The sequence below is a fragment of the Juglans regia genome, chromosome 2 (genome assembly GCF_001411555.2).
Source record: "Juglans regia cultivar Chandler chromosome 2, Walnut 2.0, whole genome shotgun sequence".
Taxonomy (NCBI): domain Eukaryota; kingdom Viridiplantae; phylum Streptophyta; class Magnoliopsida; order Fagales; family Juglandaceae; genus Juglans; species Juglans regia.
Window position 1 is genome coordinate 32131787 of NC_049902.1, and position 13707 is coordinate 32145493.

General features: G+C 34.3%; 3 protein-coding genes across 9 annotated transcripts; 2 read left to right on the forward strand and 1 right to left on the reverse strand.

Moving 5' to 3' along the window:
• Positions 1-2304: 2304 nt before the first annotated feature.
• Positions 2305-7636, forward strand: LOC109010882 (probable sodium/metabolite cotransporter BASS5, chloroplastic). The gene is made up of 9 exons (XM_018991834.2): positions 2305-2462; positions 2589-2796; positions 2899-3005; positions 4303-4433; positions 4865-5058; positions 5195-5447; positions 5532-5785; positions 5866-5948; positions 7018-7636. The coding sequence occupies exons 2-9, from the start codon at positions 2604-2606 to the stop codon at positions 7078-7080; spliced, it is 1278 nt and encodes a 425-aa protein (XP_018847379.1). The 5' UTR covers positions 2305-2462; positions 2589-2603; the 3' UTR covers positions 7081-7636.
• Positions 7637-8777: 1141 nt separating this feature from the next.
• On the forward strand, positions 8778-11864 carry LOC109010902 (ycf49-like protein). Of its 6 annotated transcripts, none has more exons than XM_035687287.1 (5): positions 8778-9176; positions 10169-10247; positions 10519-10587; positions 11222-11352; positions 11423-11864. In XM_035687287.1, the coding sequence occupies exons 1-4, from the start codon at positions 8848-8850 to the stop codon at positions 11327-11329; spliced, it is 585 nt and encodes a 194-aa protein (XP_035543180.1). In that variant the 5' UTR covers positions 8778-8847; the 3' UTR covers positions 11330-11352; positions 11423-11864. The 6 variants fall into 6 exon arrangements, 5 of the variants coding, with proteins under 5 accessions (XP_035543180.1, XP_018847412.1, XP_018847419.1 ...); XR_001999280.2 differs by having other exon boundaries at positions 8779-9176; positions 11222-11400; positions 11520-11864; XM_018991867.2 differs by having other exon boundaries at positions 8779-9176; positions 11428-11864.
• Positions 11865-12666: 802 nt separating this feature from the next.
• Positions 12667-13481, reverse strand: LOC109010615 (protein LITTLE ZIPPER 2-like). Of its 2 annotated transcripts, none has more exons than XM_035687288.1 (2): positions 13317-13481; positions 12667-13158 (listed from the first exon to the last, which is right to left on the reverse strand). In XM_035687288.1, exons 1-2 carry the CDS (start codon positions 13421-13423, stop codon positions 12948-12950), a joined length of 318 nt encoding a protein of 105 aa, XP_035543181.1. In that variant the 5' UTR covers positions 13424-13481; the 3' UTR covers positions 12667-12947. The 2 variants fall into 2 exon arrangements, with proteins under 2 accessions (XP_035543181.1, XP_018847043.1); XM_018991498.2 differs by having other exon boundaries at positions 12667-13161.
• Positions 13482-13707: the final 226 nt, after the last annotated feature.

The following is a 13707-nucleotide window of genomic DNA, read 5'->3' on the forward strand; positions in this document are numbered from 1 at the left end:
GCCTTTTAGGTAGTAAATTATATTATTATTTAATATTTAATATTTTATTTTTATTTTTATAATATTATTTATAAATTATCTGAAAAATAGTCTTGAAGCTTGAGCTTTCCATGGAACCCACAAAAAAGTAATGTTTGCATGTAATCGGTGGATGCCAATGAATAGCTTCAAAGATGGGTATGCCTACATGTGGGCTCGCTATAGAGACTTCAATTTGATTGATCAAATCATTACTAAATTATTCAAATATGGACTATGCTAAGACCAGAAATGCGATCCCCATTTTACGTAAATTGTATTTTTTTAATATATTTTTAAACATTTAAAAGAATTTTACAAACTCATTAAAAAATAATTCTTTAACAATTAAGTAAGTAAAAAAAAAAAAAACACATGGATCACTTTTGCCCCTTTAAAGTTAATATTAGTGTAATTGTAACCTTTTTTTTTAATTATTTTTTTAAATATCTTTAAATATTTAAAAAATAAAAAATATATACAAGCTGTCAAAATGATTGACAAAATTAAGGGACCACTTAGCATCTTTCTTTATCTATCACTTTCATTTATATTTTTTATACGCATGCCGTAGTAAATATTCTTACATTGTTAGATTTATAAGTTTGATGAAGTTATGCATCTGGATAATGATAAATTTAAAATTTGACCAATCATACTCTTCCAATAATGGTGCATGAGTCATACATAGCATGTTTAAAAAAACGATCAAAATCTAATTGACCCAATCCATGGAGTATTCCTAATATTGAGTTAAAAGACGCATCTTAGGGTTAGTTTGAGTAGTGAAGTATTTTCAGAATAATTTACTATTATTTATTATTTTATTTTTACTTTTTACTTATTTTTTATTATTATTTATTATTTTATCATTACTTTTTTATTATTATTTACTATTTAAAAAATTATAGACATAAGTCTCACACATTGCACACTACTTAAAAAGTATATAATTTTACTTTTTTACCATCATATTTCCTATTGAATTGAAATACGAAATATGAGGATAAAAAAATAAAATTATATATTTTTAAATAATGTATAGAAGTGTGGCGCTTTTGTATAGCACAACTCTTTACTATTTAATGTTTCATTTTGCAATACGAGGTCCTCTTTGGAACGGTTTAGTTGTTCTTATGCGTTTAACAGCCCTCAATAAAAACAAGCCTTACGTGACAAATATTTATTGGAGGGCTGTTATTTGAGGGAGATCAGACCGACCAGTGGGAAGGTTTTCTCTTGCAATACAACCGTTGATTTTAAGAGGCTTTGGTTGATGCCAAAACCAATAGGTCCACATTAACCAACAATTGGAGCCTGCTAATAATAGTGTGTGATGTGTCTCATTTGTATGATGTGTTTATCCTAATTGTCTATCAAACTTAAATGTCCCGACTCCATGCAACTCCTAAGCTCACTACATAAATATTTGGTTCCATCATTCAACTTTCTATGAAAAATAATTGGATGGATCCTTCCACATACACTGAATTGTTGCACCGATAGTATATTTTTGTTATTTTTTTTAACAATCCAATGGTCCCTTTAGCATTTTCCTAATTGAATACCTCTTGTTAATAATGACTGATCCAGATTCACTAATTTACTCATCATAAGCAATCGTGTCCATACATTTATTTAATATAATGTATCTGATAATATTTTATCACTAAACGTAAGACAAACTCAAGGAAATATAACATTACACGTGATGATTGCGCCTCTTGTGCTCATTTGCTCAATTTAAGGTCTCGGGTATTGAAAATGACTTATCTCATTATTATAATTTTTTTAAATTTTAATATAAAATATAATAAATAATTTAATTTTTTTAAAATTTTAAATATATATAATATTAAAAATATATATAAGTTTTTAATTTTTAAGTTTTATTTCAATTCATCTCATACTAACTAACCGTAAAAACAAACAAAACCTAAATTTTAGGAAATAAATTTAACTTTTTGACAAAATAATATCATTTAGAATTTTTGTCAAAATGATTAAAAATAATAGCATAACTCTCAAATGTATCCATTATTGTATTTATATTTTTTCTAATAATTAAAAAAGTTATTATTAATGAATTGAGAACTATTATAGACACGAAAAAATTACATAAAATAAATTTATAAATTAAAATAATTTTATAGAATTTAAATTTATTTTATAATAAAAATAATTTTATATTTTAACGTATCACGTCAATAATATATTATTGTATAAATTTATTTTTATATAGTCACATTATTTTACTTTGGATTGATGTGCACTGTAGAATTTGGTGTTCACCCTGTCATTGACCTCCAGTTTAACGCTACCATCGTACAATTCAATAGCATCTTCAAGACTTCTGCCGCTCTGCGAGTGTCTCGGCCCGACGCTTGGACAATCAACGCTTGATTTCTAAAGAAGCGTGGACTTTCCTTCCATCGTTGTCTACTGTAAGCTAAATTCAATATATTTACTTTTTCACAGTTCAGAGTTAGGGACTAATCAAGCAATTTATCTTCTCAAACCCGAAAAGAATTCCCGGAAATAGTCACATTTTAAATTTGTTTTGTTTCAAGTTTTGTTCGTGAAGGATGAATTCAAGTAGCAATAAGCAACTGCAGATAGGCCGTCTACATCTTTCTGAGTTCCACTCGCGAAATCTCTTAGACATACGGAAATTTCGCGTCCCAATTTCGCCGGGAAAGCGCTCGCCACTCTCGTTGCCAGCTCTCTCTTTCTCGTGGCCTCTGGGGTTCCCATTTCGCCCTGACCCGAAACTTCCCCGTGTGCATCCAGATTCTTTTGCTTTTTCTTAAAATTTGAATATTGTTTTTTAAAAATTATTTTACGTATTGGTTGTTTTACAGCGCGCGCGTATTGTTTCAGGGACAGATCGGAGCTTAAGGTTTTTGGTCAGCAGGTGTGTATCCGAGAAGTTATCGGATCCTTTTGAGCAGGGTCCGGGTCCAAATGATGCATCCGCACCAGGTCAGGTACGTATCATTTGCACTGCAGGTTCTCTTCTCACTCAGCTCGCTCGTCAAATTTAATATGAATCTGATACTTTTTACTCTCTAATCCCTAAACTTATTATTTTCTCTGGATATTTTTAAAACAGGAAGAAACTAAAGTTTGAATATTTTATAGATGAGATATCAGAGTAAAACATTTCTCATTATATTTTCCACACTTTTATGCTGTACAATGGGTCCTTTATATAGACTACAATAAAGAATATTCTACACCTAGCCAATATAATTTCAGTTTGTTATAAGGGATGGCTGGAGCAGATTCGTTTGGTAGCTTCTAGGTGGTTGTTTGTGTATTTATCTTGCTCACTCTGCTGTGAGAGGGCTGTGAGCGTTCTCCTGTGGTCCCATTTCTCACGCTAGAAGGAATAGCAGCTGGTGCCTTGACATGAGATAGCCTGTTTTGGATGGAGCCAGGCTTCTAGTTTTCTTCTTTTAGGTCGAGGGAGAAGAGTCATTGTGCTTTTCAACTTCAGCATCCTCTTTTTACCAGCCTTAAGAGCTGGTTTGGATACTTGGAGTATCTCGTAATTATATGAATAATAGTGAACTGGTCTGTTAAGATGTTTTATTGGGTTTTGAGAAATGAAAAAGAAAAAACCGAATAAAAATATTATAAAGTTGAAAAATTGTTTGAATATAATTTTTGTTTTGAAGTTTGAAATAGTTGTATTGTTTTTTGTGTTTTGTTTTTAAGTTTGTAAAATTTATAATGATTAGGTAATTGTTAGATGAAAAAGTTGAATATTTGAAATTGAAAAGTATTTTGTGCTTGAGTAATGTTTGAGAAGGAAATTGTAAGAAGTTTGAGAATACCAGTTTAGGTATTCAAATAAGGTCTCGCCTTGAGATCAACATAGAACGGGTTCGACTCTATCCTTAGACCTTTATCGAGTAGTTACCTTTTTCCACATGTAGATTTTCAAGAAAAAAAAACTTTTTCCATGCAGTGGATGGGTATGTTGCCAGATTATATTGTTGAACATGTGCTATGCTTGATTAAACAGGCACAAACTTGTATCAGGACATTCGTACTGTGAAACGAGTGGAATATCACTTATTGCCCTTTAATCTGAGCAGTCTTATGCTCTCAATTCAACTATCAAAGTTAGGGCATAATTGTGTTTTTTGTGTATGGGTTATGGAGTTTCACTAGTTTCCTTGGTGTACACAAGTACTGATAAAAAAAAAGGCTTCCTTGATGTACAAGTCACTTGCACAGTTATCTCAGGCCATATTAATGCTGTATGTCTTGTTTCAGGTGGCTAAACAAAAGGACACTTCTATTCTGAAAATCTTGAAGGAATCAAATTCCCTTTTGCCTCATGTAGTCCTTGCTAGCACGCTGTTGGCTCTTGTCTATCCACCTTCTTTTACATGGTTTACCACCAGGTTGTAGAACACTCTTCAGATGAATTGCCAATGTATGCCTACTTATGTAGAAGGTTACATTTAAAAGCAAAGTCAAGGAAAAATGAGAAGCCATTGCATGCTGATCTCCTTACCGTCTAACATGTAGAGAAAGCAGGAGTTGAATTTCATTGGGGTTAAGAGTTAATTTACAGATGCAGAAGAAAGAGGAAAAATAACTAGTGGAATGTATCCATACAAGCTACTTGTCTAACTAGGACAAATTCACGTCTATATTTATGGAACATGAAATTATACATTCTTTTTCTGGCTGTCATATACTTGTTGTAACCATTTAGGGGTAGAATTTAGTTATCTTAGTTCATCTGAGAATATATGTTGATTTCTGAAAAAAAAATGGTTTTTCCAATGATATGCTTAGAATTCATATTTCCTATATTGTCTATTCCCAGGTACTATGCACCTGCGTTGGGGTTTTTAATGTTTGCAGTTGGGGTTAATTCCAGAGAAAATGATTTCCTTGAAGCATTCAAGAGACCAGCAGCTATTTTTGCTGGTTATGTTGGCCAATTTGTAATGAAACCTCTTCTTGGATATTTTTTTGGGGCAATCTCAGTTACACTCTTGGGTCTACCACCTTCTATAGGAAAGGATCTCTCTCTCTCTCTCTTTCTCTCTACAATTTATTTATTTATTTTTTCTTTTTGATAGGTAAGACCAGTAACTCTTACCTTCAAAAAACTGTCAATGCTGGGCTAACATTTGGTTAATCAATTTAACAGGTGCTGGGATTATGTTGGTATCTTGTGTTAGTGGGGCCCAACTCTCAAATTATGCTACTTTCCTCACAGACCCACTAATGGCCCCTCTTAGCATTATTATGACATCATTATCTACTGCTACTGCAGTATTTATCACACCAATGTTGTCGCTCATGCTCATTGGAAAGAGACTGCCGGTTGATGTGAAAGGAATGATGTCTAGCATTATGCAGATTGTAGTTGCACCAATTGCTGCTGGCTTGTTATTGAATCGGTTATATACCAACTCAAGACAACCTGATTAACATATTGAACTTCATTACAGGTCCATAACTGTTTCTTATATTTGTGCCTACAGGTTCTTTCCCGTAATCTGTGGTGCAATTCGGCCATTTTTGCCTCCGCTGTCCGTCTTAGTAACGGCTCTCTGTGTTGGAGCACCACTTGCCCTTAACATTGAGTCTGTTTTATCTCCTTTTGGAGTGACCATTTTGTTTGTCGTCATTGCATTTCATTTGTCAGCGTTTATAGCTGGGTATGTCTTTACTGGTCTAGTCTTCCATAAAGCTACTGATGTGAAAGCTCTGCAAAGAACACTATCATATGAGACAGGTCCCACCTTTTATCCACTAACAGCAATGTGATTCTCAGCTGCATGTTATTCTAGCTAACTGATATTTTTGGATTTGCAGGAATGCAAAGCAGTCTTCTTGCCCTTGCACTTGCCAATAGGTTCTTTCAAGATCCACTCGTGGGTGTGCCTCCAGCAATCTCAGTGAGTCCATACCATCACATTTAAATCAATTGTCTCCTATTTCATCAATTTCAATTCTTCAAATTTTTCATCTAATCATTACAATTTTTCCAAACTTCCAAACAAAACACAAAAAATAATACTTTGTCAAATTTCAAAAAAAAAATAATATTAAAAAATTATTCTAACAATATTTTAACTTATAATATTTTTATTCAACTTTTTCTCCATCCTTTCCCAAAACCCAATTAAACATCTTAATTCAAACCATTTTACTACTATTCACAAACTATTTCACTACTATTCACAGAATTCTCATCTCATCTCATTTTTCAAGTATCCCCTAAATCAACTCCCTAGAGGAATTCCATCTTCATATGGTTTGGTCAGGATGAATTCACTGCCAGCCGTTGTTTCTGTTATTAATGGAGGCAATTATTGTGGGACATAAGCAAGTCTATTTATTGTGGTCTCATAATAGGTTGGATAACACGAGGATTTCACCATATCTGTCATTGGTGCATTGTAACAAATTTGCCTCACTGCTTGCATGCATGCCGTGCTGAGTTCCTTTCTCTATGTAACAAATTTATAAAAGCTATATGGAAGTAAAAACAGGCACATCTGCATGGATTCCAATATGAGAATGCAGAGCGTAGGTCATATTTAATTGTACAGAAAAAAGATTGTACAATATTACGATCCTCCACTTCTATTTTGAGTTGTACATCACAGCCTTGCTGCTCTATGGTTTCCATCCCCTCTGGGATGTTACATACACTTTTGGCTATTTGTTCTCTCCTCAACGGGATAGTCTTTGTAGTTAGTCACAATACGCTTGAGAAGCTTTTTTTTGCCTAGTCATTGTTCACTAAGATTGTTGCCCTTGTTTATTCTGCCGGGAACTTTTATAGGCAATATAGAATCATAGGATATATCAAATGATAAGAAAACCTTGCAGCAGATATGCAGGATTCGACCAAAATCATGTATTTGAAGTTCTCTCTCATTTTTAATTAGATATGTTATTTTTATGTTGTTTACCTTGTATAATTTTGAGGAATATTCATATTGTTTCTGTGATTTGCAGACGGTAATAATGTCTTTGATGGGCTTCTCTCTAGTGCTGCTTTGGACAAAGGGGAAACAATAACAGTCTGTTGAAACATTACTACAAGCGTTGACATATTGCAACTTTAACATCCATTATTCCAAGGTGAATGGGCAGTGCTGAATCTGTCATGGGGCACTTGAAGATGGAGATTAAGGAAGCTGTTTAGGAAGACAATGAGCCACATCTGTTATAAAGAATTGAATTGGCTTCCTTTCATCACAATTCTTACTTCAAACATGGTAGAAACTTATGAGGTTCTGGGAAAAATCCGATTGAGGCAAATATGAATTTTAGCCAGTTTTTTCCTTCCCATGTTAGGAGGCTATAGTAATTAAATTGGCTCTGTTAGACACTTGAGAGTTGACTAATGCTTTGTGCTTAGCAAGAGGCAGGGACATGTATGGGGAGCCATAATGCAAGACTAATTGCAGTCTGGGCAAAAAAACATTATAAGACGGTATTTCATGAAGTTTTGGTTTGAGAATTAGTTAAGAATCTGCCTTACAAGTTGTGTAAATATACTATTTATAGTGAGGTTATAATTACTCAAGAACCCAAGATGAAAATATCAGTACTTCTTTAATGCTAATTGAACTTCATTGGTGTACTGTATCAATAATCAGATTTGCCAATGATTTTTTCATCATTTAAACAAAATTCGGGTCTAATTGTTTTGGCTTTTGGATAAAAGTGGTGGCTGAATGATTCTTTAGTCATTCTCAAAAGGTTTGGCAAATACTAACTCTTTGGATTTGAATATGATATAAAATCACATTAAGCTATTAGTCTTAGTCGCATAAACATTCTTTAAATCTCTTATTGGGACTGAGAGTTCAGTTATTCAAATCTAACTTGAGCAAGCGCCTGTGACTTTCGTTTGTTTAAGTCATTTTTATTTAATTTTCTGCAAATAAAATCTTATTATAGTCACGTCTAAGAGCATTCTTATCCAATTCTCTATAATTTTCTCTAAATTTTAGTTAGAAATCATACTTTCTATAATTTTCTCTTAAATTTTATTCATCTTAAAAAAGAGAAATGTTACTCATCATCCCACACTACACTTTATATATTTTACTATTATTTTTTATTTTATTATTATTAAACTAATTGAGTTGTTCTACTTATCATCTATACTTATCATCCATACACCACATATTTGTTATAGAAAAAAAAAATTAAAATAAGTATAGTGTATGGTGTTTTGGGATGATAAGTAGAATTATTCTTTCTCTTCCTACATCTCATTCCCTATTATTTTTCTATTTTATTAAAATAATATTTTCTATTTATTATTATTATTTATACTTATTTATTTCTACATTTTTAATTCCTTCCTATAAAATATATATAAAAAAATAATTTAGGAGATAAACAGTAACTCCTTATCTCCTAAATATAGAGAGCTACTATTCACATCCTACACATTACTATTCACATCCTACACATTTTCATTAAAATGGGAATCTAAATGGAACGTGTATTTGGAGAAAATATAAATCCTATAATTTAAGAAAAAACATGTTTTAAAGAATCGTTTGAGAATGTTCTAACTAAGATAGTTTCTTTACCCTTTTTTTCACCATAAAAAGGAAAAAAATAATAATAATATGAGTGTATCAAAACCTTATCCTATTAATTGTGATTTTGCAACGTCACCTTATCATTTTACATGCATGGCTGGACTTGATCTAGAAGACCTCCCTTTTACCAATTTACTAATCTACCCTCATACGGTTCATTTTCGAGTCTGCCAATGTAACACGGACTCGCCCTGAAAAATCTTCAGGGTTCAGAACCACAGCAATGGCCATCACTACCTTATTCTACCTTCCAAATTCTCTCTTTAGTCATAAACCCACAAAAGCAATTTCCTTTTCCACTCCAAAGTCCCAAATACACGAACCATTTCAAACGCAAGTCCAGACCCGCACGGAGAATCCCGCCAATTATGTTACCATACACAATCCGAAGGCCGTGGTGGCTCTATTCGGAGCGGGTCTGACTCTGAGCTTAATTGGACCCGCCTCAGCGGCGGAGCTACCGTTGCTGGGTTCCACTCTGCAACTTGTTGAGCCCGCCAATGCTCTCTCCCTGGCCACCTGGGCCATACATGTGTCCAGTGTGGTCGAATGGTGAGCGTTTTCTCCCATATTCTGCGCGATTTTGTTGATGGGTTTTGACAATCTGCTGTCCATTTTAGTAGTTTTTTTTTTAAATCTAGTTGGGTCTTGCTCTCTATCAATGTGGTTTAAATTGAGATTTATGCTTTCCGAGGTTTTAATCCCAAATATGAAAGAATGAAGGAAGTGGTTTAAATGTGTCAAAATGGTTGTATCACTATCAGGCCCTTCGATGGTTTTTTTTTTTTTTTCCTGAGGTCTTTTGTAATTAAAAGTTTGACGTTCAAAATATTGAATCTTACTGCCTCGGCAGCCAGATCTTGATGTTTGTATGCGATCTTAATGGCAAGAAAAAAACGAGCTTTTACTTATGTCAGAGTTAGTGGAAATGGAGTCTAGCAGAGCTCCTACTCAGCGAGAGGAAGAGGCAAGGTAAGCAGGAAGACGCGAGGAGTAAAATATGTTGGTGAATTTCATCAAAAGTATATTATCCTTGTATTCTGTACAGTGTGCTATTTATACAAAAGAATGGAATATTCTATACAAGAATAGTTGTACTAAATTGCCTCTAAATAACCATATACATCACAGACTGATATTGGAAAGTTTGTTGAGAATTCTGGTGCATGCATTCTTCTTGATTCTTCTATTAAGCTCCTTGTGCATGAGACGTCGTGGCAGCTGAGTTATCAATCGGTAAAATCAAGCTTTTACTTATTTTCTGTTAAGTTGCGAAGAAATGTGAGGAAAATAGGATATGTTTTTTTTTCATCGGTAAACAAATTTATATTGATTAAAAGAGTAGGCAAGAGCCCAAGTATACCGGACATATACAAGAGCAAACGCCTAAACGTGATAATTTAGTGGAGGAAAATAGGATATGTTGAAACATGGTACTTTGTATATTAAGTCTTTTTTCTGAAAATTGTTTTTAGTTTGATCGAGATTTACACTGTCATCTTACACAAGTCGATAGTTATTAATGGTAGATTTTCATTTTTAAGGATTACAGCGATGGCTTTGGTGTGGCAATACGGGGAACAATCAGGGTATGAATCTTGGAAAGGACTCGCCTGGGGGATGGTGAGTTATTGTTCTCATCCTTGCAAGATTGACCATATAGATGTGTTATCATAAGTGGCAAGCATTTATGGTGGTTGTACTGACAAGTTTATCGATGATGAAGTTGACCATGTGGTAATTATTTCTATCAAGTATTTATAGCAAGCAGTTTATATTTCAACCATATACCGGTTCAGTGGTAATGGATTATTTTTTATAATATAACACTATATCATGAATAAAGTCCTTGAAAAGAATTCATTAGTGATGCAATTGATAATGATCGGTTCAGGTACCGTTGCTTGGTGGAGCATTTTGCGCATGCACATGGCATTTCTTTTATAACTCCGAATCTCTTGAGGTAGGAAAGGTTGCATTACTGGTGTAAAAAAGGCGTTTATTATTTTATTTATTATTTATGATGAACATACTGTTAAATTGTTTTTATGCAACATTCAGTTTGTGATGACAAAAAAGTACAAATTAAACTCTTAGTCTATCATACTCGGCAATGATAGACTGATTTTTTTTGGAGAAGTAAATGATATGGGAGTAAAGAGTTTTTTTCAACTGTGTCGCAAAACCTTACCTTATAAGTAAGTCTGCAATGATCAATCTCAACCCTTTTTGGCCACCCCTGTTATTATGTTATGATACGCCCTACCCAAGTAATTTATGGCTTTGAGTTGGTTGTGATCCCAGCTGGTTCAGAATTTGATTCCTGTTTGAGTTAAGTTATGGTGCATGCTTGCCAGAAACGGGAGGAAACAAATTTTTTGTGCTTCTGGGGTGTCTGCTTATGCCATCTCAAGTAGTTTACTTATATCAGATAGTACGATAAGTTCTGTTAGATTACCATGTATAATTTGATTTTTCTAGATCAGTTTGTACATCACTCCACAAGTTTTACTTTTCATGTTTTTCCTGATTGTGATGTGAATGAGCTGCGGAAAAAGATCATGTGAAATGGCTCAAATGTTCCACATGAGTTGCAGGTATTGGTAGCTCTTCAAGCAGCATTAACAGTTATAGGTAATGCCACAATGTGCATTGCTGCATTCCGTATATACAAAGCATCGGAAGAGAGCTCCAAGAATCTCTGAAGGATCTCTACACGAGTACTTATGTATGTGGCTTACCCTCTTCCTTGTTTTCTTGCCCTCCAGTTGTATAGGTAATATCACTCTTCTTGGTAGGGCAGCAATCTGGCTAATAATTTTCAAGGAAAACGGAGCAGTGTAGAGAAATAGTGATAGTTGTTTTCTTCGGCATGTGTTTGTGCGGTATGTGCAGGGGAACTGAAAAATTGCTGGAAGTTTCCTTATTCACGATGAAGTTGATTTTCACGAGGTTTATAATTGAATTATGGATTTAACAGTCTTTCCCATGGTTGGGAGGAATGTCAATCTGATGCTAGCGTGCTTTCAGCTGGTCTAATTGTATGGAGCATAATCACGATCGCAAAATTTCATGTACTTGGATAAATCATGTGTATGTGTAGCTTTTTATTTTTTCAACAGTTTAGATAAAATTATTGTAGAGTTTCCAGTGTATGTCTCCTGTTATTTGGTGCACTTGTGTTGTGGTAATTTTGAATTATAAGAATTACCATTTTATTAAAGCCGCTGTTTTGACTCATGATCACCTAATCAATCCAAAGCGGTGAATCTCCTCGAGCTAAAAGAATGTGAATTCACAAGAAAAATTGCAATCATGGACTGATCTTGACATGGACATTCAAGCAGAATCATAGGAAAAACACTCTGGATCATAACAATACTTTGTCGGTTTAGCATTTTGATGCAATAAAAAACAGGAAAGTATAATATATTAGCACAACCAATTATTAGAAGATCAGTTTGGGACTTGGAACCAAACCTTCACGTTAATGCAGTTCAAAGGAATAAATCTTCCGAATTGCAGTCTTTATAGTGTAGTTTTCTCTGTGATCTTGAATGCTTTCCTTGTACGTAATTGTAACTCTGGTACCGTTCGACGCGTAAATGCAAGGTACCCAAGTTGGTGGGCGGAAAATGCCCCCCCCCCCTTCGTTCAGAGTGGAATAAGGTTGTGTGGATCAAAGCTTCCAGTTACTCCCATTTCTAAACTTCGATGGGGAATGGACTGCGCTAAGTTATCAAATGGTATCATAATATAAAAGGCATTACTTTTTTTTCAACCAAATGGTTTTATAACCACGACAGGATTGAAATAAATGTGGTATTCCATTCATGATCATTTTTGACCCAGATGGCCGGATGTGGCGTGAGTTTTTTCTGGATGGTTACGGTATCATTTACATTGAGAAATATATAAGAGTTTTTAATGGATTGGTACTGAAAGTTTTTTACTGTTTCGTAGGTATATAGCTCATATGCTAGGAGGATTTAAATGCATGCACATACATTTGATTTTCACACAAGTTCATGCGGTTGGGTCTGAAAGGAGGTATTCATCATATATATAGCGCATCATTTGTGCCCCTACAGCTCTGTTTGGAGAAACTCATTAACATAACCATGGTGTCCAAACTTCCATGATCTCTTAAAATATTTTCGGGAAATCATAACAACATATGAGCCCAGGAAATTAGATAGGACTTCTAATTCTCCAAAAACATGTATTCAGAAACGTCAGAGAAGAAGAAATTAAGCTAGAGATTGGAGAGAAGCGCCCGCGGGATAGAGAATATTTATATATATGACTGCTCCTCTTCTGATATCAGTGTTTGTGAAGAAGAACCAGGGTAGAGGAACCATGCAAATCTGGGAATTTCTTCTGAAACTCAGACATTAAGGCTAAATTCTCCTGGTGAAGAAGATTGGCTTTTCTCCTCAGCTTCTCATTCTCTTCAATTATACTTTTGTTCTCCAAATATAACTTCAAGTTCTTTAGTTCAACATCTTTGTCTACTTTTTCTTCACAATTTTTCCTGCTGAAAGCCATGATCCACACGTTAGCTCCATCTAAAACATGCACCACTGACGATTATATATAATAGAATAGAGACATGATGATCAAAAGGTTCAGAAGATCAGTGAAGGATTTTCTCCCAGAAGATATATGCGTATTATGTGATGAAATATATACCTGCAGGTAAGCCATTGAACTTGAACTTTAGATCGCTTTGATCTTTGCTTTCTTTCAGAAGAACGGACTGTGCCAGGCGGAATCTTTTCAGCGTTGTTGGTACACATTTTTGTTTGGTTTTTATTGGTCTTCCTATAAAAATTAGGAGTAGAAGATAGCGGGTGAAATGAGTGGAAATTGAGAGGAGTGTGTTGCGAGCTCCTATATATAAATATAGATGGGTTGCCTCCTGTGTATGTATCCATGTGATTGCCATGTAGGGGAGAGAGAGAGAGAGAGAGAGAGAGAGAGAGAGAGAGAGAGAGAGAGATTTCTCTCCTGGTAATGATGGCGGATGGACTCATGATTGTAGAGGGCAGCACACGACATCAAACGATGAGGAGAAAAAACC